This window comes from Bombus vancouverensis, chromosome 8, assembly GCF_051014615.1.
Source record: "Bombus vancouverensis nearcticus chromosome 8, iyBomVanc1_principal, whole genome shotgun sequence".
NCBI lineage: Eukaryota > Metazoa > Arthropoda > Insecta > Hymenoptera > Apidae > Bombus > Bombus vancouverensis.
The window spans coordinates 9,266,536-9,291,100 of NC_134918.1; the positions used below are offsets into that span (position 1 = coordinate 9,266,536).

General features: G+C 36.6%; 1 protein-coding gene and 1 long non-coding RNA gene across 20 annotated transcripts; one reads left to right on the top strand and one right to left on the bottom strand.

Moving 5' to 3' along the window:
• Positions 1 to 1,108: 1,108 nt before the first annotated feature.
• On the bottom strand, positions 1,109 to 24,565 carry LOC117162768 (phosphatidylcholine:ceramide cholinephosphotransferase 2). Of its 12 annotated transcripts, none has more exons than XM_033344709.2 (6): positions 24,020 to 24,565; positions 5,565 to 5,941; positions 2,806 to 3,016; positions 2,233 to 2,507; positions 1,932 to 2,107; positions 1,109 to 1,810 (listed from the first exon to the last, which is right to left on the bottom strand). In XM_033344709.2, the coding sequence occupies exons 1-6, from the start codon at positions 24,079 to 24,081 to the stop codon at positions 1,655 to 1,657; spliced, it is 1,257 nt and encodes a 418-aa protein (XP_033200600.1). In that variant the 5' UTR covers positions 24,082 to 24,565; the 3' UTR covers positions 1,109 to 1,654. The 12 variants fall into 12 exon arrangements, with proteins under 12 accessions (XP_033200600.1, XP_033200603.1, XP_033200605.1 ...); XM_033344712.2 differs by lacking the exon at positions 24,020 to 24,565 and adding an exon at positions 22,986 to 23,287; XM_033344714.2 differs by lacking the exon at positions 24,020 to 24,565 and adding an exon at positions 22,942 to 23,287.
• LOC117162771 (uncharacterized) lies at positions 5,937 to 17,434 on the top strand. 8 transcript variants are annotated; one of them, XR_013058854.1, is made up of 6 exons: positions 5,937 to 6,276; positions 6,554 to 7,241; positions 7,396 to 7,548; positions 7,671 to 7,841; positions 8,049 to 10,030; positions 10,595 to 10,977. It is a non-coding gene; the product is annotated as an uncharacterized LOC117162771 (long non-coding RNA). The 8 variants fall into 8 exon arrangements; XR_013058855.1 differs by having other exon boundaries at positions 8,120 to 10,030; XR_013058856.1 differs by having other exon boundaries at positions 9,801 to 10,030.

Consider the following 24,565-nt stretch of genomic DNA (forward strand, 5'->3'; position numbering starts at 1 on the left):
ACTACGATAAAGCCGAAGAATCCTCCAACGAATAGAGGGGAGCAAGAATCGTGAGGAATTATTGTTGCGAGTTTACGAGATGCCAGAAAAACAGGAACAGAATGAAATCATACAAAGAACGAATTATTAGAAAACACCTTTGTTAGACTTCATTTTGTTATAATTATTATTATTCAGAGATTCATTAGTGACAACATAAACTTTCTTTGCACGATTCGACATCTCAATATCTTCACATATTCGTGACAACATCTGGTGTATGTAAACTGTAAAGACGACCTTATTCCGAGAAATCACGAATTTTATTGACATACAGAATAACACTTGGCTTCTAATCATATTGACCGTAGGCAAGAAATTTCACCGATCTCGAACGGGAACACATTGCGACGCCAACGCGTCGATCAAGACGCTGAAAATCATAGCTTAAAAATTAGAACAAGAACGTTCGAAAACTATTCTAAATACTGTTCCGGTTATGCGCGTATTCTATTGTCGCCACAAAAGAAATTATATTCTCTGCCACGCTACCTCGAAGAGTATTATATTTTCCAACTGTTCTCTCTGTACTTGGTCCCACGAAATTGCACGATTATTGGTTGAATTTTAAAACTATGCCAATCATCCACTAATTGTTTCTACGATAAAAATGCTCGTTTAAAAAGGGGCTCCAATTTCGAGGGAAAGTTCTACAACACGGAAAACTAGAATATAGAAAACGAACGGCAATTGACCGATTAACGAGTTCGAAAATTGCGATTTATTCGGTTGACTTTCATCGGAATAAGGCATGCCGCTATGCATGTAAACATAAAGAAGTTGGTTGTTTTTGAAGTCGAAAGATTAGAACGCATTTCGAATAGATTAGCCAAAGGAAGGTCTCGCGGCAAACAAAACTTCCATATGTTTTTCTCTTGTACCTTCTTTTTTTGCTATTTTATTGAAGTGACGCTTTTTTTCTCTTTTGTCAAGTTTTCCAATGCGAGTCGTTGTTTAAAGGAGTAGGAGTTTATAAAACAAATCGCCTGTTGCTTGTTAATGCTACGTTCAACAAGACAGTTTCGCATTTACCGCGCTTGACCGGATTATTGTAGCGTAACTTCTTTCCTTCTTTTTTCTTTTTACATCTAAGTATTTCACATTCGGAGTATCTGAAAATAGAGATATCTAGCATTTTATTTTATACACTAATTTGTTGGTAACTCTCGAATACCTCCCTCTACGTGAATTCATCATGAGACTAAATATCTCGATCTATCGTTTATCTAGCCTCTTACAATGTATGTATAAGTCGTATCAAAATCAAGAAAAAAAAATAGGTTTTGCGATTGGACGATAACGAACATGACGGTACAAGCATCTGTTTTCACTATCGTTCATGTTTTACAGTTTTTTGTTTCCTTGTTGCTGTCAGTTTTGCTTTTTTTTTAAGGAAGTGAACACCGCAAGTTTTCGTCAAGTCTCAAAAGAGCAAATATACTCGTCTACAATGACAAGAACTTGCACACACATCTCTCGCACCACTCTCTAGTAAAGCTTTATCTTCACATTTTTGTAAGCCTAGATACGTATACATATATGTTTATATATATACAAATTACAACAAAGTAACTCCGTTGTTTGACAGCCTCTATCGCGAAATCAAAGACAGACATTAACTGTCCCGATTAGGGTGCTTGGCAAGGAATCGTCGAGGCCAGGGTAAAGGCCAGTCGTATTGTCGTGGCACCGTGCCGCCCACGTTTTTCTCGAAATATTTAAAAATAGGGAACCACCAGAGTCGGGCCAAAAAGTTGTTTGGTTCATATTGCTGTAAATACATTTCAATATGTTCTTCAGTTTTCAGAATACATTATCTTTGTCTCTTTCTTTTCTTTACTTTTTTTTCTAACATAAAAGTAGAGAGAATTCAACAAAACAATACAACTTACCTTAAGATGTGAATTATTAGCTAACGTATGATAGATATACCATAAGCGTGTAGTTACGTAGTATGCTATGAGGACGTCCACGGTATAATGTCCGTGAGCCACCAAGACCATAATTACCCCAACAAAAACAGTAATGCCCGCAAGCCAATGAATTGGTTGACACCTTCTTGGAGAATCTGCATTTTTAAACATTCTTCTAGATTCTAGATAATACTTCTTCATACTTCTTCTTTTTCTATATAAATACCTAGCACATTTTAACAAAACATAAATGTCTCCATAACGTAGAGAAAATACTTACACTCCTTTATAATCAGGTAACTAAGTACAAGCACGACTGTATGACCGCTGTAAATGTAGTCCCCGCAGTAAGTGTGCTTGCCATTTATAGACAAGCCGAAGCCAGAAATGAGCTGCAAAACCCTTTTTATAACGAGGAGCGGACTCGTATTGTTTGCTTTAGGACTGCAGAAATACGTTTTGCTGGCGACAGGCAGTACCGTCACGTACATTGTGATACTCCTCATCATGTACAACAGTCCCATCAAGAGAAATATTCGCCTAACAACGATAAACCTGGAAGAATCAACATAAAATTTTGTAAAATAAAAATAATTTTAAATATTGCCTACAATGACATCCAAAAATTCGAAAATTTAATGGTATCTTTTTAGCTTAATTTAAGATAAAATGAAATTAAGAAAATGAAATAGATCTTGGAAATTTGAGCTAAAGCTAAAAGGATAACCATCTAAAAACTGTTGCAGTATATTGATACTAGAATTACTTGTGTCCTATTTCTGACCCAAGCCTGTCGAGCAAAAACTTTAATTTACACGTATCGGTTTCATTGATGTTCGTGTACAATACGTACCTATGTTTATGAAAAATAATAAAAACCATCGCTGAGTTGGACATTATCATAATTAAAACTTCCGACACGTTAAGGGCCCAATCCTGAGCGGCGACATTGTCCAACACTACATCCGGGAGCGGCCCGTATGTATTTCGATCAGGGACTCGTTCGTGGACCATTGCAAGGGACGCAGTAGTCAATATGAAGTTCACGACCATGAACAGAAATGCTGTAACACCAATTACATTTTCATTAGGACAACAAATATCAAATTTCTAAATAAACAAGCGAATTGAAGAAGAAACCTTATCAGCGATAACTTGAGATCAATTGAAGTGTGAATTATTCATTCTAAAAATTTATAGTAACTTTGAAAGCACAATAAAATAACTTTGAACGTTCTTAACCTATAATTCATCAGACTTACTTTAAAAACAAATATTATATCTCAGAAATAGAAAAATATAAGGATTGTATTTAAAACTAAGCTACTATTTTACCACGTGAACATGAATCATAAAAACAATTTTATAATTTGCTTATATCATAATACTTATCATATCAATATGTACATAGGTTTTAGTAGCATATGTATATTTTTTCAAATTATTTTCCAGATAATCCAATCATCTATCGATGACAATTCGATCATTGCCTTTAATCATTGACGTAACTAATACAAAACAACATTCCAGAAAACTATATAATAGTGCATCGTTTAGCTTCCAAACAATAGTAAGTAGCCAACATGTATATCAGTCGGTTGAAAATAAACTGGTGATTCAAGCATGCGGGTCACCGCAGTTAGTCGTATATCGTGCGCGCACGATACAGCACGGAGGTAACAGTCATCGTGGCGCAATTTATCCTTCTTTCTGTCGGTGAACGTACAGCTACTCCACTTTACGCGTCTATGCTTCTCTTGTTCCGAAATTTCTAGCCGACAACTCTCTCTCTCTCTCTCTCTCTCTCTCTCTCTCTCTCTGCCTGCCGCTTTTCTGGAGAATACTCTTTTCTACTTTGATACAACGAATAACAATATACTCCAAAAGTAAAACGCGAGCCCATGCTTACCAGATGCACCATATACTGGGTGTATCAAGAATTTATAAAAATTTGCACACCTTTTTAAGTTAATTTCAAAGTTAATTTCAAGATCAATTTGTTTGATCGATTTTTTTAAAATAAAAGATTCAACGACCTCGTATGAAGTGGCATTATAATAATTTATAATCGAGCAGTTATAAAAGATGGTTCATTATTAAAGCTTTCCGCCCTTATTATGAAGGGTCTCTGAGAATGAAATTAAATATTCTATAGATTATTAAAATGACTCTTTGCATTAAATTACCTAGCTCGCCGTCTTATTTTACGACGAAGGAAGCAGGCAAACATGCATTTTGTTAAGAAAACGAGACAAATCTTCTATCATCGTAAGAAACTATTAATTATAACGTTATTTCGAAGACCACTTATCTTGGTACACTGGGTATATTAATCAAAAGCTGCGTCGTGAAACCTGGCACAACAATAACACACATTCAGAGGAAGTGGCACAGTGCCAAAATTCAGCTGGTGCTCTGGCTTCCTACCAACAAGGGAAAAGCTTTTCGAAGTCCACCCTCAAACTCGTTTCCTACATCCGCAAACATTCATGGAACAGTTTACAATTTAGTCTCCCAATAAGTTACGGAGGACGACGAAGAAATGGATCTGCGTCATTCATTAACATACCGGGTGATGTATTAAGACATGCATCCTAATGACCATTTCTCAAATTGAATCCAAACTTTCTTTACATCCATAACGTGTATCTTCATATGTAGAAATCGCTATAAGTTAAACTTAGCAAAGTTTGCTTGATCCTACATATAAACTAGAAACATTGTCTGAGATAAATCATATATTTATCCTTAACCCCTTAAAAGCAAAGATAAATTATTAATCAAGTTATTAACGACAATAAGTAAAACGAAACACGTTTACGAATAATGCTTTCACCAGTTGTCACATCGATAACATGAAACGTGTGCATGATAATACGGTTGAAGAATCTTGTCACGCAACGATCTAGTTCAGAAGCAGAACGAACTTAACGGACACCGAAGGTAGTCCGTTCTAATGACTCCATCGTTTTGGATTCATCGTTCAAGAACACATGATCGGGCATGACTCTGCATTAGAGCAGCGTCCGAGCAGATCTGCATCGAAATACCAGGCCACGTAGCGACCTCGATCTCGATCTCCACGGACACCCCGTCGTGTGAATGAAGCGTACATACAGGAGAGGAGACCCAGCCCTAAAGAGAGCTCATTGCCGACGAAATTACAGGAGAAATTTTTCTCGGCTCTTCTCTTTACATAACTCGTTGGAGCACAGTATTCTGTTTGAAGTTGCTTATCATCCTCGCAGTATCTAATCAAAATTTTGTCACGTGACAGATATCGCTAGATTGAACGTTGGTCTGCAGTATAACGACGGCGTTTTCCTCGCACAAGAAACTCTTGCAATTTCATAGTGGACGTAAAATCGTATCTTCATGGCTATAGAGGCCTTAAAATCCCATCTTCCAAGTTAACAAGTGTTCTTCACGACAACTCTTCTTGATCGTTATGAAGAATCTCTACACGCCTGATACTATTGTGAACGATACTCCTAGAAGAACAGCGACCTTCTTTCTCAAAAGGATTAATATTGTACCTCAAGACATATGTTCGACACGTGTACCAGACTATGTAAATGGGAAGTATAGAAAAGGTTCTGAGTTTATCCTTACCAAGAAACGTTTTCCACTTCTCTTTAGGAAAACGGGGCTCTTCCCGAAGAGGCGCGGGTATGTCGAGCTTAACGACACCATTTCCAGAGCCATTTGGTATGCCAGGATGCCGGCTAAGACTGTCGATCTTCTCGTCCTCGTCATCCACGTAATAGTCGGAACCAGATGCCACCCCGGACCACTTATCCTTGCCCTTGGTCGGTGCACCAGGTAATAATGGCTGCCGTTGATAAACGTCGCTCGATTGTGCCATTCCGTTGCTACTTCCATCAACCGTCGCCTCCACGTCCCTCTCGTGGCCCTCTCCGGCGCCCAATGGTCGATCGAAGCTTCCGTAATCACTGTGCAGACTCGTGACCTTGGGGTCCAATACCATCCTGTGAACAGAAAACGCAAGCATCATTGCAATTGCTTGTCGTTCCACGTGCCGATTTACTGAAAGCTCTTTCACGAGGAGTCGAAGGATTCCACGAACGATTCAATTATTTTTATTTTTCGAAAGCAAACCAGCAAATCTTGGCAGAGATACAAAGGTTTCCTCTTTCTGGTTTAGTTTCTTTCTATGTCAGTCTGTAAGATGAAAGGTAAGGTTGCAGCAAACGATAGTATGGAATTTTTCGGTCGACAATTATATTACGTAACATCGTAAACGATTAACTACCATTAAATTGGTGACTCCTTGAGATCGTGAAGTTCTTCGAGATTGTTTATGGTAAGTCGAGAATGTTTTCTTTCAATTTTCGGTTTTTTAACCGTGAAATATTTCTTAAATAACGCGCTGTCTCTTCTTTCTCTTATTCTATACGCTAGAAATAGCATAAAAATAGTACACAATAAAGATTTATTTTTAGACTGCGATACTATACCATTTCGTCAGAAAATCTTATTGCCTTTGTTCAACAAAATTGCATTGTTTTAAACAGCACTTATCTACAGAAACCTGGTGTATTTATCGGGCATGCGTTATTAATATATTCTTTATCTTTCAGAGAACCGAAATGAAGCTCCGGCTCGAGATTTTCTAATCGAAGGCAGACGTGTACTCGCCTGTGGGGCTTCGTGAAAACCGCTGAACAACTGAACAATTTAATGGCGCCACGGAGAACGATCAGTATCAATCTAAATGCAGATGAACCACGATTATTTATAGACAGCTTGTACACTGAATTCCAAACCGTCCTATATAGGAAACTTCTTCTTTGCCAACTATTCGATCAGGCTAGACATCTCTGTCACAGCTTCCTACCTACTTTTTAACAATCTTTTCGCCTACCAAGAAAATTCGTAGCTTGCTCTTTGTAAGCAAAAAATCAGGGCAAGCTGTTTTGTCTGCGTCGCTCGATAAAACGTTCGAGAAGCCCGCGTTTAACCGGATCGTTTGACGCTGTACGATGCAGCCGGTATAACGTTCTACTTTTAGTTATCATCGCGCTGCTGGAGTAAAAGGTTATCGTGTTAAGGATACGTGTCGACGTGGCTTGCTTTAAAAGCAACCGAGCCAACCAGGCTTTGAAATCCTGGGTTGGGCGAGGCCAACCAGATATCCGGACAGGAAGTTTGCGGGAAGTGCAAAGACGTTCCGCTGATAGTACTTAGCGTCCGTGATGATGGACGGAAATGTTAACCGTTACTAGCATAACATAGCAATTTGTTAGAGGAATACAGTGGCTCATGAAGGTATATATGTACTTGCATACTCGTAGAAACCTTTCCGAATAACATTATGTGCGTTGTATAACACAAATTTTTTGATATACGACGCGATATCACGTTTCTATCGAAGTATTTGAAGTATCAATACGGTTATCATTTTTATATTGTTGAAATTTAGCACAATTTGATGTTGTATAGCGTACGATATGATAAGACTATCACGGTCATAATGATAAAGAACCAAACAAAAATGTTGAGTTTGAAGATTGAGGAGTTAAGGAAATGTTCCATGAAAATGTATAAGAACAATAAGATATTTGTTAGAAACATAGTACGTACAACATTGATGAGCCTCAATATTTAATACGACCATTGTTTTATGGATTTATATCCATTTTTTTAACAAGTATATATTAGTAGTAAATGTTTTCTAAGTTTCATATACGCTTCCAGGTTGATTTCAAATTCTGTCAGTATAATCATGATAGTACTAATGAAATGATATGTTTTGTATAATACACATAATACATCGTTCAAATATTTCGTGAGTCACTGTATGCAGAAGAATAACACATTGTAATACGAAATAAGAAGAGAGTACAAAATGAAAGAATGAGACAGGAGGTATGTACAAATTTCTCTGGCAATTTAGCTTTATAATTTATAATTTCGAACGTTAATCGTTCGACTCGGTAGTAAATTCTTCCGAAAATTATTTCAAGACGGATCTATTATCTGATAATTCGAGTTTAATTAACTCCAAGCCAGGAGATTCTGCTCGTCGACAAGTAATGTGAATCATAGTTAATTACTGATTTATCTTTCGAAAAGGCGAGAACTCGTTCGAAAATGCTATCCCTCCTGATGACTCACTTTTTCTCATCTTTTTCTGCGTCCGAAAGATCCTTTGCTGTTCGTGACGAGGCGTAAAACGATGCGAACGAAGAAAAGCTGATCCGTGGGTGGCACCGACCGATAAGGTGATTTCTTGTAGGCGGATCTCGCGTTCTGCGCGCTGAATAAAGCGATAAATCCTGCGCAGATAATTCGATGGCTGTTCGAACGACATGAAAGCCAGCGGTACTTTATACCGTTTGATAAGACGAGAAATTACGTATCAATGCCAAAATAGCACAGTAAACTGAATTATCATAGAATATTATTTTCAATGTGTACGTCCATAAGAAGTAATACCAGCTAACAACCAACGTTTATGTAACTTCCTGCGGATTTGTGAGAATCTCCAGAGTCTCGGTAAACGTTCAAATGGTACATTATTTTTTATCTTACTCATTCGTCAAATTACTCTTAGTGATTGGTCGTTTGTAACATCGATAAAATCTTTTTTTACTACGCTTGTGAAATTAACGGCAATTAGGATCGTAGGCGGCAATTTATTAACAACAACCTCTAGAGCACGAAGAAGGAGAAATTCCAGAAACAATATCCCGACTTTTATGTGACCGTTCGCAGAGGAACTCAGGACTTAACCTCCGTAACCCGATAAGCGCCCAAATGAGACCTTTACGACGTCACGTCGTTCCAAACCAACGACCCTTTTGACCCAACTGGAGTTACTCTATCGACGAGTTGCTTCACCACGTGGCAACCAAACTTCTCGTAACATTCGCCACGAGTGCCTCATGCTACTCGCGATAATCTCCACTTTATCTTCGTATTCCCTATCGGAAGATCTGGCATGAGATAAAGAGGAATCTGGAAAATTATTGGACCTAGATTCGAATCTCCATCCATCCCATTTATCATTTTTTGAATAGCCACTCCAACCTAGGTAGATATTGAAACCCTTCCACTTTACCTTTGGAACTTCCGATCGCATAAATTTTCTTAGATAACGTTGGATACAAAAAAAAGAAAAACGACGTGAAATGACTCACGCGTTCATTTAAAATTTAGAATATTTTTTTACGACAGCGAGAAAAACTAGTAAGTTCAAAATGTCGAGAATGGTCAATGGTCGAAATCAATTTAAGTGAATGAGTAATATACAAATGAATGTTTAACTACAGAAACAATCACTAAAAAATGGTATACAATGAGATTCTTCGTAGGTAACTTTGAATAGTTGCGAATATCCGGAATTTCTGTAAATAGTAAACGTAGTACGCTGCGAAAGTTCAATTTATAACAATTTAGATATCGATCGCATAACAAGTGCTTTCTTTCTCCATAGTTTTACGACATAAATGCTTCCAGGATTCCACAAATCCATAGGTCTCGATCAACTTAACTTGTATATGAGTCACGTCCAAAAAATCTCAATAATCTACAAGACATCCATGTTGAGATCGAATGAAATAACGAACAGGTCTACCTCGACATCGAATCTTGTTGAATTAATCTCGATATCCTTGCTCGTTCCTATCGCGTTCTCTTTCACGAATGGCACCTTGGTTTTCGCGAAGGCCGCTCCGAATAACTGGTTACTAAGCGTGGATAGAAATATTCTTGATCGAGCAACACGCGAAAAAGCATGCGTCAATTCATTTCTGCTTCGCGATCGTGGGCGTTGCGTTCCGATTCAAAGCTTTCCCAACTTTTTTTCTCCTTCTTCCTTTTTAGTTTCTCTCTCGAACTGCTCTTAGCGATCGAAAGACTAAAAACACCGACAAGGATGCTCGACCGGGATCTCCTCGATTACTTCCTGCTCGAATGCCTGTATCGAAGCTCGTCGGAAACTGGGTCATTTTTTGCCTCCGTTGTCGACCGTTCGCATAAATTACACCAACTCGCGAGTAGTGAAAAATATGTCACGTTACGCCGAGGAACCGACTGCCGTCTTAATATACGAGGTGAGCGATAATTCGTAGCGCAGATACAATGGAACTCCCTTTGTAAGAACGAAACTTTAGTTAGCGCCCGATCAATCGATTCTGTGCACTTTCTGCGCTTTCTTCTTTCCCAACAGTTTAAAAACACAAGCAAAATGAATTTCGAAGAATACACAGTTTAAAAAGAAATTGATAATACACGTGGACTTGACTCATATCACTGATATCACGCAGTGTACTATTTCTGCCGCTGTTTATATATATGTTTCTTTTTGTATAGATAAAATGGTTTATACAGTGTTAGAGCTTATTTGTCGAGCTATTTGTTCGAAATGTTGACTATTGATATTAGAATAGATGATTCGTTACCATCACCTATTCTTATTGTATTCACCGAAAAAGTAATTACTAGATAAATATTGATAACAAATAAGCCTTATATTTGAAGTGGCAATCTATAATCAAATTCCAAACGTCAATTATCGATGAGGTGTACACGTGTATTCGATTGACTTTCAAATGCATCTTTCTCCGAAAGAACCTTCAATGCAATTCTGTTATTCTCTGCTTTTGCCTTATTTTCAGCCATAGAATTTCCCTCACCCCACTTATACCACGATTTATGGACGATGATATATAAACCGGTGCGCAGTGCAGTTCCGGTTACAACGGAGAAATCTTGGATGTCTAAAAAAGAAAAAAGAAGAAGGGATTCGCCTCACGTCGAGTGAAATATAACAAAGTATTCCGAATAAGTTGACTCCGTTGACTTCCGGTGCTTCAAGTCCCGTACACACAAAGCATGCTTCAAAATTATGTAGATTATAAATGACCCAATTCCCATCTCGCAGATTGTACTCGCAACTGTTGCCGTCCTTCGACGATTAATCTACTTCTGTCATGCAAGTGTAACTCGCGGAAAATGCTATTTTCCGTTTGTCGAATAAACAAGCAAATAAAATGATAAATGCGTCAGGGATTCTAAATTATGCAGAGAAATACGAATCTTCATACAATCTACTGTATCGTTTCAAAAACGTGAGAATTTATTTTTTGTAGGCTGCACAGCGTTAGTTCTACTGTGCTTTCATGCGCGTTCTTTCGATTTTCCGACCGCGTGCGTAAGTATTTAAATTTAGTTCCCGCTGCTATACGGCGAGTCATTGTTTATCGGCTGACGAAAACGTAAGAAGATTAGTCAAGTTTAGCCGAGACACCATGTATATATTTCCTGTTATCGCCGTCACGTTAGTTCATTCAGAGTCGTATTGCTAAAAAACGATTACGTGAAAAACATTGTCGCGGTGTTTTAAAAATATTATGTAAAAGATTACCATCATAACTGCTTTTAAATATGCGAACTATCGATTACGAGTGTTTCTTCCGAGAAAGATAATACATAATTAGCATTCTAGCGTTTCATTAAATTTGTTTAGCTTACAAACTTTTATCGACGACTTAGGCAATTAACATCTTAGTGGACAATTAAAGAAAACGACGAAATTAACTGCGACATGAACATTTTTTTGATTTAAATAACAGTACGACTTCCACCGTCATTCGTAACTATTAAATACTTTGACTATTAAAGACACAATTTTGATGAATTTCTCAGATGACTTTGAATGTTAATAATGACCAGCGTAATCCTCGTAACCTTCAGAAGATTTTACGCGCCAGGTACGCAACAATGACATAATCCTTATGGCCCTCATGATCTTCGAGCGACCTTCGATCATCTCGACGATCTCGTAATGCTGCGTCCGAAAATTTTACAAAACAAAAGGGATACCTTTGTTCTAACGGAAAACATATTGACACAAAAATCACCGGAAATATGTCGTCTTGTTTTCACGACAGTTACTTATAATCTAAATTATTGCCAAAACACGCCGCAACAAACAAAATTATACCGCTTCCACCTTTTTATGACACACTTTTCCTTTGACAAAGAACCCTGTAATATAATAATATCAGCTTTAATAAGCTTTAAAAAAATATAGGTTAATCAATAATTTAGTATATGTTCCATTTACGTACAATGATATTCTATGTGCCAGTAAACCTGAATGGTGCCAGAAGAATTATCGCAATCCAACGATTTCCCTAAAAGTTGTCTTGGTACATATCGTACTACTAATCTCCAAAGGATTGAAATGAAGAAAAGAATAAGAACGAATCACACGAACAACTAATTTCCCTGTAGTAATTAAATTAATCACCCCGTAACGAGAGCAATAGTTCGATCAGTAGATGCCGCGAATAACACGATGACGCATGGTTATAATTAACGATGAGCGCGGGAACGACAAAGAAATTATTGTCCGCCGATGGGAGGCTTCCCAAGTTTGCAGTTCGTATTAGGGTTAAACCTGTCAGCCGATGAATTCGTATGATTGCATTTAGCAAATCGCAGGAGCAAAATAGATCGAAGTAAACCAGCCGGCCGGCCGGTCGGCCGGACAACGTGGATCTTTTGATTCAGCACAGACCGGGTAAACAGAAATTTATTAATCCATTTACACACGATGATGCTTTAAACAGTCCTACCACAGCTTTTAAGATGATATTTTAGTAGTCGATGCAAGTGCTTCTAAAATTACGCGTAGCAAGACTCGATGCTTTTCCGAATTAGTTTGTTTATCTAGTAGACTGTGAACTCGATTGAAAAAATAGAACTAAGAAGAGAAGAGTAGAACAGGGATTCGTTTCATCCGTTAAAGGTCAAAATGATTACTTTACTGTATAGCACTATACTTTAGATGTTATATATATTTATGTATCTCTAAATTTCCTGCAGATGCATGAACATCCGCAGTATACTTACGAGAAAGCTCGTAAGCTTGCCACTCGTTAATATCGAGTTCTTCGAAACGTTTCTCCAAGAGATATCGATAGAATAGAAAACGAAGTCACAAGTAACAGGATTTGGCTCAGTTTCAATCACCTAACTCGCTATCGTGGAAAATTCAGGGTGGAAAAATACCACGCTATATGGATAGATGATATTTCAAATATATTTAGCTATGTATGAAAGTATTTACGAAATATCGAAGCAAGTATATTTATATTTGTTCAAGCTTGAACATCACCTTGATCCAAAGAACCAAAATACATCCAAGACCAGTCAACGCTTGATCCTATCTATTTACTTGTGATCAAAGATAATTCTATGCTCTGTAGAAATAGCAATTTATCATGTTAGATCAAAAGACCGATTGTATTAAAAAATCCACGTACATGACAAACCAGGCGATGCTTCCGGGAGAGAATTCGCGTTTTCGACGAAAGGTCACGTAATTCTTCGTGGTAAGCCGAACAAAATAGCTTGAGCCGATTGTTCCCAAGGCTTTCCATTCTATCCTTTTTCCACGTCGTTGGTCGATTTCAAATCGATATGAACATTCTCGAAATTGAAACCATACCATATCGAGCAACTTTTACCGTCAACATGCCGGGGAAACCCGCATTCTTAGCGCATGACTGTCTTTTATCGGATACTGAAGCCCGAGGAGTCAAGCCGCTATTATTTTTTCACACAAATCTTTTCGAAATATTTATCACCGACTTCGTAAAATACAACGACAACGAGTGATGTAACCAGTTATTTCCTATCGATTCGATGCTATATACAAAAGAGGTGTATAGAACTGTCGGTATTAAAGACACTTTAGCAACAGGTTAATAAACCATGGGACTGTATAATCGTATTTATTCCGAAATTAAACGCGGTGTTTCGTCCGATGACTCTTTGCGTAGCCCGAAATTTATCCTTCGATCGAGGCTCCCACTTGCTACGTCAACATAATTAGTTGGACCGTAATAATCATAAGGAACTGTCGTAAAATTAAGCAATTCGATTTAACCATTAAGACCATTAAATGGTATAAAATACCTTCGAGTCAAAATGTTCCTTATGGTTATTGTTCCATCAGGTAAAAAGTGGGGAAACGTGGGTTTCCCACGTTTCCCGAGACTTGCAAGCGACCGGTGGTGGGACGACCAACACCCAGCAACAGTTTTCCTCTGCGACAGCGTCGTTACCGAACTTTACTGGATCTACGACTACAGAACAGTGAACATCTCTGCACTGGGTTCACTACTTTAACTCAGTCAACATATATCTAATTAATATGTATATATACGCAACGAGCGTAATCATCTTGTCTACAATTGTTGTTGGTATAAAGAGTACATTATAACCTGTTACCTCAGCGTTTTAATTAATTCAACTACCTCTATTATCTTAAACGAAATAGGGGATCGATCAGTTTCGTGGCGTCGATTGTAAAATCGTAACAGGAATTTACGACTCTCGTTGACGCGCTTCCTTGAGATTGCGTCTCCCCGCGAATGGTCGACAAAAACACACGGAGGAGTAAAAGTCGTGAAACTTTCGCGTGAAAGACAAACAGCCTAACTAGCCGATAAAAAGAGTACTCGCTAAAATAACGGGACGTGATGGAAAAGGAAGAAAAAATGTTGTCAAGATATCTATTCTACCAGCGTGACTGAGAAAATTATAAAATAGAAAAATATTTCCATGTTTTACGTAGATTCTATATTAACGCGTATTTCAATTACCTTCTAACGTCGAGCACTATGCCAAATGGAACATCATTCGCACATCTTATCGAATAACTTTTCAATTGCACCGCCTTGTTTTCCCAACGAATCAGTAATCCTCTACTTCTAACCGTAACTGCTTTCTCATGAACGTCCATGAGGCAAAACAGACTAATCTGATTCGTTCCATCAAATGTCGTTCCGTCATCATGTTCATCATCCTTCGAAGCAATTGCAGCACATGGACTGCTCGTTGAACAATTCGATCGAGCCCAATCGAGCAAGCTGAAGCGATTCAACATCGTCCACGGTTCGACTCACACGTTATTTAATCACCAGAGCTAAGAACTTTAAAACCGTAGCAAGTAATATTTTCGTAGGCCATAGAAATACTGACGGTTTAATCGTTGATAATCCGCAACATCGTTGTGATGCAGACGGTGACACAGAAGATACAAACGAACCATTCGCCTGTATAGGTATCGGGCTTATCAACTCGAACATATCGCAAAATGCACAACGATAAAACATAATGTAAATAACAACAAACGATTACTCCGATCAAACTTTCCACGAAATGCAGGCGATGTATCTTTTCGTCCAATCGGCTGTGAAACGTTTACACGTGTCGAATACCGTGAAATCGAGCAAGAAAAATTAAGATGACCAACTAGTCCAAAATTATATATGTATATGTACTTGGGTCGTTTGTACAGATAAATTAGAATTTCGAGAGAAGACAGAAGAGAAAACGAATTAAACGGTGTTGATCGAATTGGAAAAATAATTCAGGGAATGAGCCGCTTCGAGAATGGTAACAATGAAAGACGGAATAAATATTTATCGTGATCTCTTTCGCGAACGATCGTTGCGCTTTCCAACGCACAGCAGAATGCATCGAGGGTAACTGGCTTCTTCCACGAGCAATTAATTTTCTTATCGTTGCCAGGCAAAGTTTTCTCGATACAATGAGCCGATTAAAAACCGTCTTCGTGAACCGATAGTCTAGCTAAACGATTGTATAGTCAATGCGCGCTCCAATTGGTCGGAGATATTCCTTTTCTTTCTAGTTCTAACAAGTGTTTTGGTTTTGGAATTGCATATTCAAAGAAAATTCGATATCTCTTGCTATCCTGTTAGTTTTTTATTAAAACTGAACAGTATTGTATACAGTAGGTCAGATAGCTTTCACTTGGCACGATGATGACAGATTAAGAATGTCGTAAAACAATTAGCTTATACTTTCGACAAATTGTGGAAATGCAATTTTATATAACTTCTGCCGATAAAAATATATTGCAGAGTAATATTGAAGATGGGATGACTGACACATATATAATTTCCTAGCGCCATTCGATAAATGTAAAGAGACAAGATGAAGAAAAACTATCAATTTATAAGCAAAAACTTCCCGTCGACATATAAATCCTCATTTAATTCTAAAAAAAGAAAAAGAATATTTATATTATAGGTAGCTAGGGAAATCCTAAATATATATAACCGATAAATTGTCAACTTAAATATATCTCTCACAGTTTCCTATGTGATTACTAAGTACAAGAAAGATTTAATTGAAATAGTAGTCAACAACAAAGTAAAAACGAACAGTAGAAAAACAGATTGTAGCAGACATTGATCTAATGTTAAAGTTACATAAATAACCCCTATACGGTATGTGTTATCTAAATGATCGGTTACATTACTGATCGATTATATCCGAGTTAAACTTGCGATTGCAATTATTATCTGGACTTTGGTAATTGCCACATACCTAAGCAACATTGGCGTAACGTCGCGTGAAATCAAGAAAGATGCAGCCAACGAGGTAAGCAACAATCGATAAGGTACAACGCAGATACTATAAGAGGTATTGATCCAGCTGCATATTTCCAGATCACCGCAATTCTAGAACGACACAGACGTAGCTGGCTTGGACAAGAAAAATCCAGAAGTTTATACAATTACGCAACAATTCACCATATTGAGCTGCAACATGTGCACAATCACAAAACAGCCGTGTCGACGTTTGGCGCCGTCGTAATTGTCCAAATAGCTGGTCGCGCGCAGAAAGCATCGTAAAATAATATACATATTCCGAATACATTCGAAGAATTCTAAAATTCCAAACAAATTACTAATCAATCGATATTAAATAAAATGAAGAGTTTATGTATATTATATTTATAGTTTATATACAGACCGGCCGTTTCGAAACGATAAGATCATCAACGGTTCAGAAGATAATAAAGGCAATTAAAACCAGATTACGAACTATTTTAACTGAATTTTTTAGCGATAATAATGATTCATGTCTGATAATGATCAAGAAAACTGGTAAGCACGTCAATCTCGGCGTTAATGTTAAACAATCGTTCCTTAAAAGTATACAAATTTCGAAACATTAATAGAAAATTTTCTGAAATGATAATGAATTTCTTAACGAGTTCAATGTTCTATATGTCCAATACATCTACTTCTCAGTGCATTAATCATAAGAAAATAGTTCAGCAGACGCGAGAACGCAGTATGACGAATGTAAAATGCATCCAACAATAACGTCATCGCGACAATGATTCCGGAACGGCGCGGAAACTCGGAGTTCATTGTAAAAGATGTATTTACGTCACACCCGATCTGTGACTCATTTCCTCTTTCCCAGTAATTGATTCACAGTTCCACCTACAATAATTGACATTCGAATTTTCTATTGCAGGCTCAAACAGATCGATGAATCGACAGGTGCACAATTTACAACGAAATTTAAAAAAGAAGAGAATATTTTTCCAACAAAATATTTTTCTTTTTATCAAGTTTTATATTTTATTTTCAGTGTATTAATGATATGAAATTCAATGAACTTTAACCTAAACGATTGTTATGTAAATGCTATAATAAATATAATGGTATGCAAATACCTTTTCTAGTCACTATTTATGTACAAGTTCCCGTGAACCTGTGGCTCCTAATATTTCCTATATTTAAAAATAGTTTTAATCTGTTTCGAAGTATCAGATATTGCGTGGTCTCTTATCGAAACAAGTAATCACGATCACGTGACCAAACAGTCTACGTTCAGAGAATCTGATATAACTTTAATCACGCTATCGCTATCACATTGTATTTGACCTCACCATTTATCATCGGTTCAACGATTCCTAACTCAGTGCTCAATAATGCACGCCGTAAATTCAGACCGCACCGTACACGCGAATTGCTTCCTTAAGACTAGTTAAACTATCCTGATACTTGTTTACCAATGTCATACACACCTCTACAATTTAAACGATTAATAATTTTGCATATATATAGGCTATTGCGGCATACATAAAGTGGCTCACGAAAGTATTTAACTTACTGTAGAAAACTTTCATGTACATATTATGTGCATCGTATAAAACATTTTGAAACTTCATTAACACTATATATAATGAGACGCGACTGCCATGATCATATTAGTTAAATTTAAAACTAATCTGAAAATGTATATGAAAATTACAAAGTATTTACTGCATTTACTAAATATATAATATACGGCATGAATAGCCACCTTAAACATATAATAAGTGCTACAAATGACCTACCTAAATATCGAGGCTTATTAATATAATGGATAATTGATTGCATAAATACCTATCTCTGAGTATAAATACGATCTCTGAGAAATATTATATATACTCTATTTACTATTATATATCTTGTAACTTTCATGTACATTATCAAACTTATTTCGAACTCCGCCAATATTAACATGACAATTGTCACTATAATGTTAATAAAATTCGAAAATGTTTCATCTTACATACATAATATATTCATAAAATATGTCGTGAGTCACTATATACATGGTACTGTACTAACGACGGTCCCAACTTTTCATCAATTTCCCGCATATTATAGGTACGTATCGATTTCATTCTATAGACACGGTTTCAAGTATGAAGCGTTGTCTCTGACAAATGCAAAAATCGTGTAGGGTGAGTCCTACTAATTGTTAGACGAACAAATAAATCAATGCCAATAATTCACAACCGAGCGAATCGTATCAACTAGTACAGCAAATTTACGATCGGTTATATACGTTTCTAAGTTATCTAAACAGTACTATAATGTTTTTAAAAAGTAAACGATAGTTCTTTTCGGACAAACTCAACTTTGCTTCACCTTGACACTCTCTAAACTTCAAAACACGCAGAAACAAGTTATAGCGCAAAAGTCAACAAAAAGCGATATTTTCAATTTTTTTTCTCTATATGTAATAAAGATGTAATATTATAAACTTACATTTTGTGGTGATACAAAAATACGTCGTATTTCGATATGAATATTTTTTTCCAATTTGCATTACACAATTGAATTATATTAAATATATTTGTAATCGTTAATGACATTGTTTTGGCTTGAACTTCGATATGCCAACTAGAATATTTGTCAGACCTTGCCAATAAGTTACACTAACGCATTGTGTCGCCTCTATCGATCATTCCTCATTTTTCAAACACACGTTTTCGTAACACATACAAATCTAACTACAAACAAAAAATAATTACTTTCTTACGTAAGTTGCCGATGAATAAACGATGCATTCAGGAAAGACTGTCGACGAATAGTCACTGATAATACGCATAAGTAACAAATGTTGTTGATAATACGTATCAAAATTTATTGGACGTACATATTGCAAATGCATCAGTATCGATGCGAGAAAAAAAAAGAAGCGAAACGAAATCTGTCCAGCAGTAGTTCTATCTACTTACATGTCCAGCAAAATAACAGTTTGCACCGGTCTCATGTTCGTATGCTACGTAAATAATACTACTAACCGACAGAGCTTGATAATTAAGCAAGAAAAAAGAGGAAAGACGTAAACAGAGACCGAAATAGGCACAATATCCACAAGAGAGGGAAACACACTAGATACGTTATGGTACGTGATTATGGTAGACTAGCGACCGCATTATTAAATGTAATACTATAACATCCTTATGTGCAGCTCAATGTGGGCACGATTAGTTTCCTTAATAAACCAAAATACTTAGGAATCGAACAAACTACTGTTTCGTATACGATCAGAAATTTCATTGACGCGTAAACATTGAGGGAGTGCCAGTAAATAGGTTGGCATTCGTCGAATGCATTAATCGTGAAATTGACGAAAAAAGAAAATATGTGTAGGAAAGGCAAAGATCGTGAAAATATATATATAATTACATTTACACCGTTTCAGGAAGATGAAAGAAGTAAATTTTGACACATGTTACTGACGATACTTTACGTACTTGATGTCTCGAAACTTTTCGACGAAACTTAATGGTAATCGTTCACGTAAATCCACACCATTAACAGAACTTGATTTGTCACTTGCACAAATAAGAACGAGATCACCTTAAGACTGTCATGATTTCCGTGACGAATGTCCAGCAACACAGCTTTAAGCGAAGGAGTCCGAATCGACTGTACCAAGGTCTCGTGAAAGGTGCGACACCAAAAACTACCCGAATCACGTAACTGCGACTACATTACTCGGCCAGGTTCGAAGGTCCCTGCACGATTTACGTTACCGACAGTACTTCAAATAACTTTATTTTCAAAGAAATATATAAACACGAACGTTCTGGCAAATCTACACTGTTTAAGCATACACATATCGTCAATAACAGGGACTGTAACTAAATTCATATCGAAGAATCAAGATTTAAACGTCGAATACTTCTCACGGTACAATTTTTGATTTACATTAATTAAGTGAGAGTCAGAATTGGCCGTACAAGGTTTCGTGAGAAGCACGGACGCCAAAAATACACTGCGAGAAGTAGCAACGTAGGTAAGCAACTGAGAGTCAAATGATTCGTACTGTTCTCTGGTCAAGCCGTTAGGTGCACGTGTACCCAGAGAAGCAAACACGCACGCGCGCATTCGAACATACACAGGTGGTTCAGAGGGATCTTGCCTTTACCTCGTCGCCCTTCGACAGAGGACCAAGACCGATCGATCACTTGCTTCGAAGAACGCACCACGCACGATACGCCAATTCTAAGAAAAATTGCCGTTCTGCTTTTTTAACACATTTTGTTTTTAACACTTCACTTCCAGCTTTTCGTTGCACTTCCGAAAATTTTGTAAGAAACTATACAAACAAACTAGGAAGCGATTATTAACCTTGTTACCGGCTCCTCAGCTACCAAACTATTATATTGGGTATAGTTCTCATGGTATGTATGGTACAAGATCCTCTTAAACATGTAAAGCCGAATAATTATAATTCTTTGTCACTAAAACTATTGTAGAATTATATCTTTCGTAGAACTACTCCAACTACCAGTCGACTTACATGAAACACGGTAATTATGAACCGCGGTTAAGGCGATTTCCCGGAACATGGGAGACATGAAATGCTTGATGTTTCACCAGCAAAGACCACAGAGAAACTACTCGAAAGGTTCGAGTTTGACGTATCACAGGAAACGAGGACTTGGATGGTAGGAGAGTTAGATCGAGGCGGGTAAAGCCCTGCAGCGTGCATTAGGTTTTATGACTGCCAAGGTCAGCTGCTTTCCATAAGAATGGCGCCGTGAACATCTCAACAACTGCAGCTCAATTAGTAGAGGAACAAGCACCAACTTAATCCAGATATGATTATCATTCTTCCATAAGAAGATTTTGCAAGATAAATATATATATTCATGTTTTGCGATTTTCCAATGTTTACGCAGCTCAACGTTCTTCTGGAAAGATGGAACATTATCTGACAATAATACAAAAATTGAATTAATATATTCTATTTAGAATCTAAATAGAAGAAAAATTACTTAAGAAATACTACAAGAAATGCCACATTTGAACATATGAACTGAATTGTAGTGATAATGGAATTAACGTTTCCTCACGTGCGCCCTATATATATGGAGCTCTCGAATTTGCTCTCAATATAGAAACTCTGTAAATTACAGTTTTATAAATCCAGTTATAAAGCAAATAAATTTCATGCTTCACTTCAATTAAAGTTCCTGAGTTAACCGTTACAACTCTAAATAACAAATTCCTAAACGTTTTTCATAATAGAAAATTTGTATGTATCAACTGTTACTTCTTGTGACAGAAGTAACAGCACATCACGATTGCTTGAAATTAATATTATGGCGGTTATCGACCAGTTTTCGAACGAAACATCTGTCTAGGGGAAAAACATAATCAAATCACGTGTTCGCCCACACGTGCTGCTACGTCTTACAATTAGTAATAATAGATACGCGTAAATTTGTTTCTTATCTTCATCAAAAACAGCGTATATAAGCCTGATTAGCTTTTTATACATTATTTTTATTACTGACATTATTATTTAATAACATCTAATAATTGTATATTGGAGCAGATGATAATGAATCCAATCGATAAGGTAGTAAGTTTGTTTATAAAAAATCATTATGCTTGAAGTAACAATATGATGATATATAAGAAAAATAGTTGGATTATGCGTGAGAATGACATAGCTATCTTTTAATGAGTTAATATAGATGAGTTAAATGCATTAAATTCTTCAATTCACTGAACGCTGATACTACAATAATGCATCCTATCCTATACAGTATACGTATACGTAACGGTTTCATACTTATTTCGACGAAAGCAACAAGAAAAGCATGCACGATACAATTCTGAATTTGTATGACTTGCATATTTATCGCTACAAACATGAACAAACATTATTATTAATATTTCGAAACATTAATAAACTTAAGCAACACTGTATCGATACTAATATGTCTGAAAAATATTACATTCCACACTGTTACAACTTTATATAACGACAATGCTATATTTACATGTAAAGTGAACAATTACTCTAACTACTTTGAAGTGTTGGAGAAGACATAAGTAGGATAGTACATACTGCGAACTCGAAACAAAATTGTGTCGTACGTTACAATATTAGAATAAAGATCATTAATTTTAATGCATTCATCATCGCGACACGATTGTTTACAATCTGGAAACGTATAAGTTCGAGACACACTCGTTTTATCTATTACGACAATACGTAAACGTTGAGAAAAACAGTATCGATATCTGTAGACCAAATATCTGCATACCTTGTTAAAGCACTGGGCAATTCAACCTTGACAGGCAATCTTAACTTGTGCATTTTATTTCTACGTATGCACACACTACTTTACGATTTCAGTTTTATCTTTTTTTCTTTCACTACGAGCAACGTGCTACAGAAGCGTGCGATTTACGACAAACGATTGTAAGAAAAAACATAACCAACAAACGTGGGTCTCGACTTTCCTCGGATTGGACAATGCGTTCACGCGTGAGTGCAACAGAAAGGCAAAAAAACACATGTATCAAATAACACGTAAACTAACCAACAATACTTGAAAGGGGAAGAATTCAAGTGAATAACTTTTACATGGACACTTGGATGGCTAACGACTCCTTTCTGGTTCACAATCTTTCAGGGATGGTTGAAGACTAGATCTACGACGCAAACTCATATCGCGATCACTTTATCATTTCAATTTAGATGACCGGCTGTACGATGTTCGTTCATTACACTCACTGCCCACACTCAACGTTTTTATGGGATCCACTGTGTACCATGCAGTTCCAGAAAATTGACACTTAAACAAAAAAAAAATTGAAGATGGCGTCAACCAAAGGGCTGTGAAAATGTAAAATGAGAAGAACTGGTCGAGAAAGCCAAAGCGTTCTGAATCATTGTTGCATTTTCCTTCTGGTACAAGCCATCACATTCTTTAAAGCGACACGCGCATAGCGGCGATTCCTGTAGTCGATTGGAGTTTACTACCAACAGTTGTTAATCGTTGACTTTATCGACTTGCGTTTTAGCGGTATATTCAAATGTATTTTGAAAATTTTCTTATTCGTGTATTCATTTTCTATGTCATCGCAAAATTAATTGTCAAATAATTGTTTTAAAGCTATAATATCTATATTTAAAAAACATAATAACAAATATTTTTGTATAAAAGTCTATAAAAATATAAAATAAATATGTATCTTAAATTTACGCTATTCGTATCGTTACGCTTACTTATCTTTTAATAAATGAACAAAAAATTGAATCTTTTTTTTAAAAGATATTAATTAGAAAATACTTACAATTAAATGATTTCCAATCTAATTTAACCTTACAATTATTATACTTAGAAATTAATGATAGTTGATATCCGTTTCTAACAAAATTAACGTTAATATTGCTATATAATAATTGGTCGCACCTTTTGTCATTCATTGGACTTAACTTTAAATGTTTGAACACAAATCTCTTATCATGACGGATATAATATAACACAATACAATTATCTAACACGATAAGAAGACATTGATGTTTAAACATTATATAGTTAAATAAGCTTAACATTAGTGACAAGCACTAAAAGCATAAGCAGCTTGTTCGGAAATCCGCGTTCACTTACTTACCTAAGCAACGCTTTCCTCCAGCAGTAATCCGTTTCGATTACAAGCAGCTGCAATTTCATCATATACGTCGACGTTGCTCAAGACATATAATATCGTCGAACACGTCGATTGATGCTCGTTTTCGAACACCAAATTTAGAATATTTTTTCAACTTTCTGTTCACAAATTGTATGCGTATGTTTCTGTTCAGGGCGCGACTCGTGGACGACCTAATTCACGGCTTATCGATCAATCAAAAACAAAGTGCTCGTACACGCAGAGATAGACGAATAACTAACGGCAAAGGAAACACATCGCGGACCTCTGTAAATTCCTTTTCAGTCCCCGAATATCGTCGCACGTTGTTCCAAAATTTCGATCACGATATATACATATATATCGCGCACCAGGACATACCGCGACGGAGCTTTTCTTCGTCTTTTCTCTCTATATCTTCTTGTTAAATGTCCTTACGATCTCGTAGGCGTTTAACTTTCTTGAAGAAATACTCCGCGGATGGATACCACGGTCGCATTTCGTCTCGTTACAGTGAAACTTGAGTTGTGA

Bases quoted from the DNA above. Each gene is read 5' to 3' on its own strand.
- LOC117162768 (XM_033344707.2), bottom strand. From the start codon at position 14,877: ATGTTGAATCGCTTCAGCTTGCTCGATTGGGCTCGATCGAATTGTTCA. The intron at 2,108-2,232 runs GTAAGTATTTTC...TTAAAAATGCAG, and splicing joins TTACCTGATTATAAAGGAGT to ATTCTCCAAGAAGGTGTCAA. The intron at 1,811-1,931 runs GTAAGTTGTATT...ATGTATTTACAG, and splicing joins CTAATAATTCACATCTTAAG to CAATATGAACCAAACAACTT.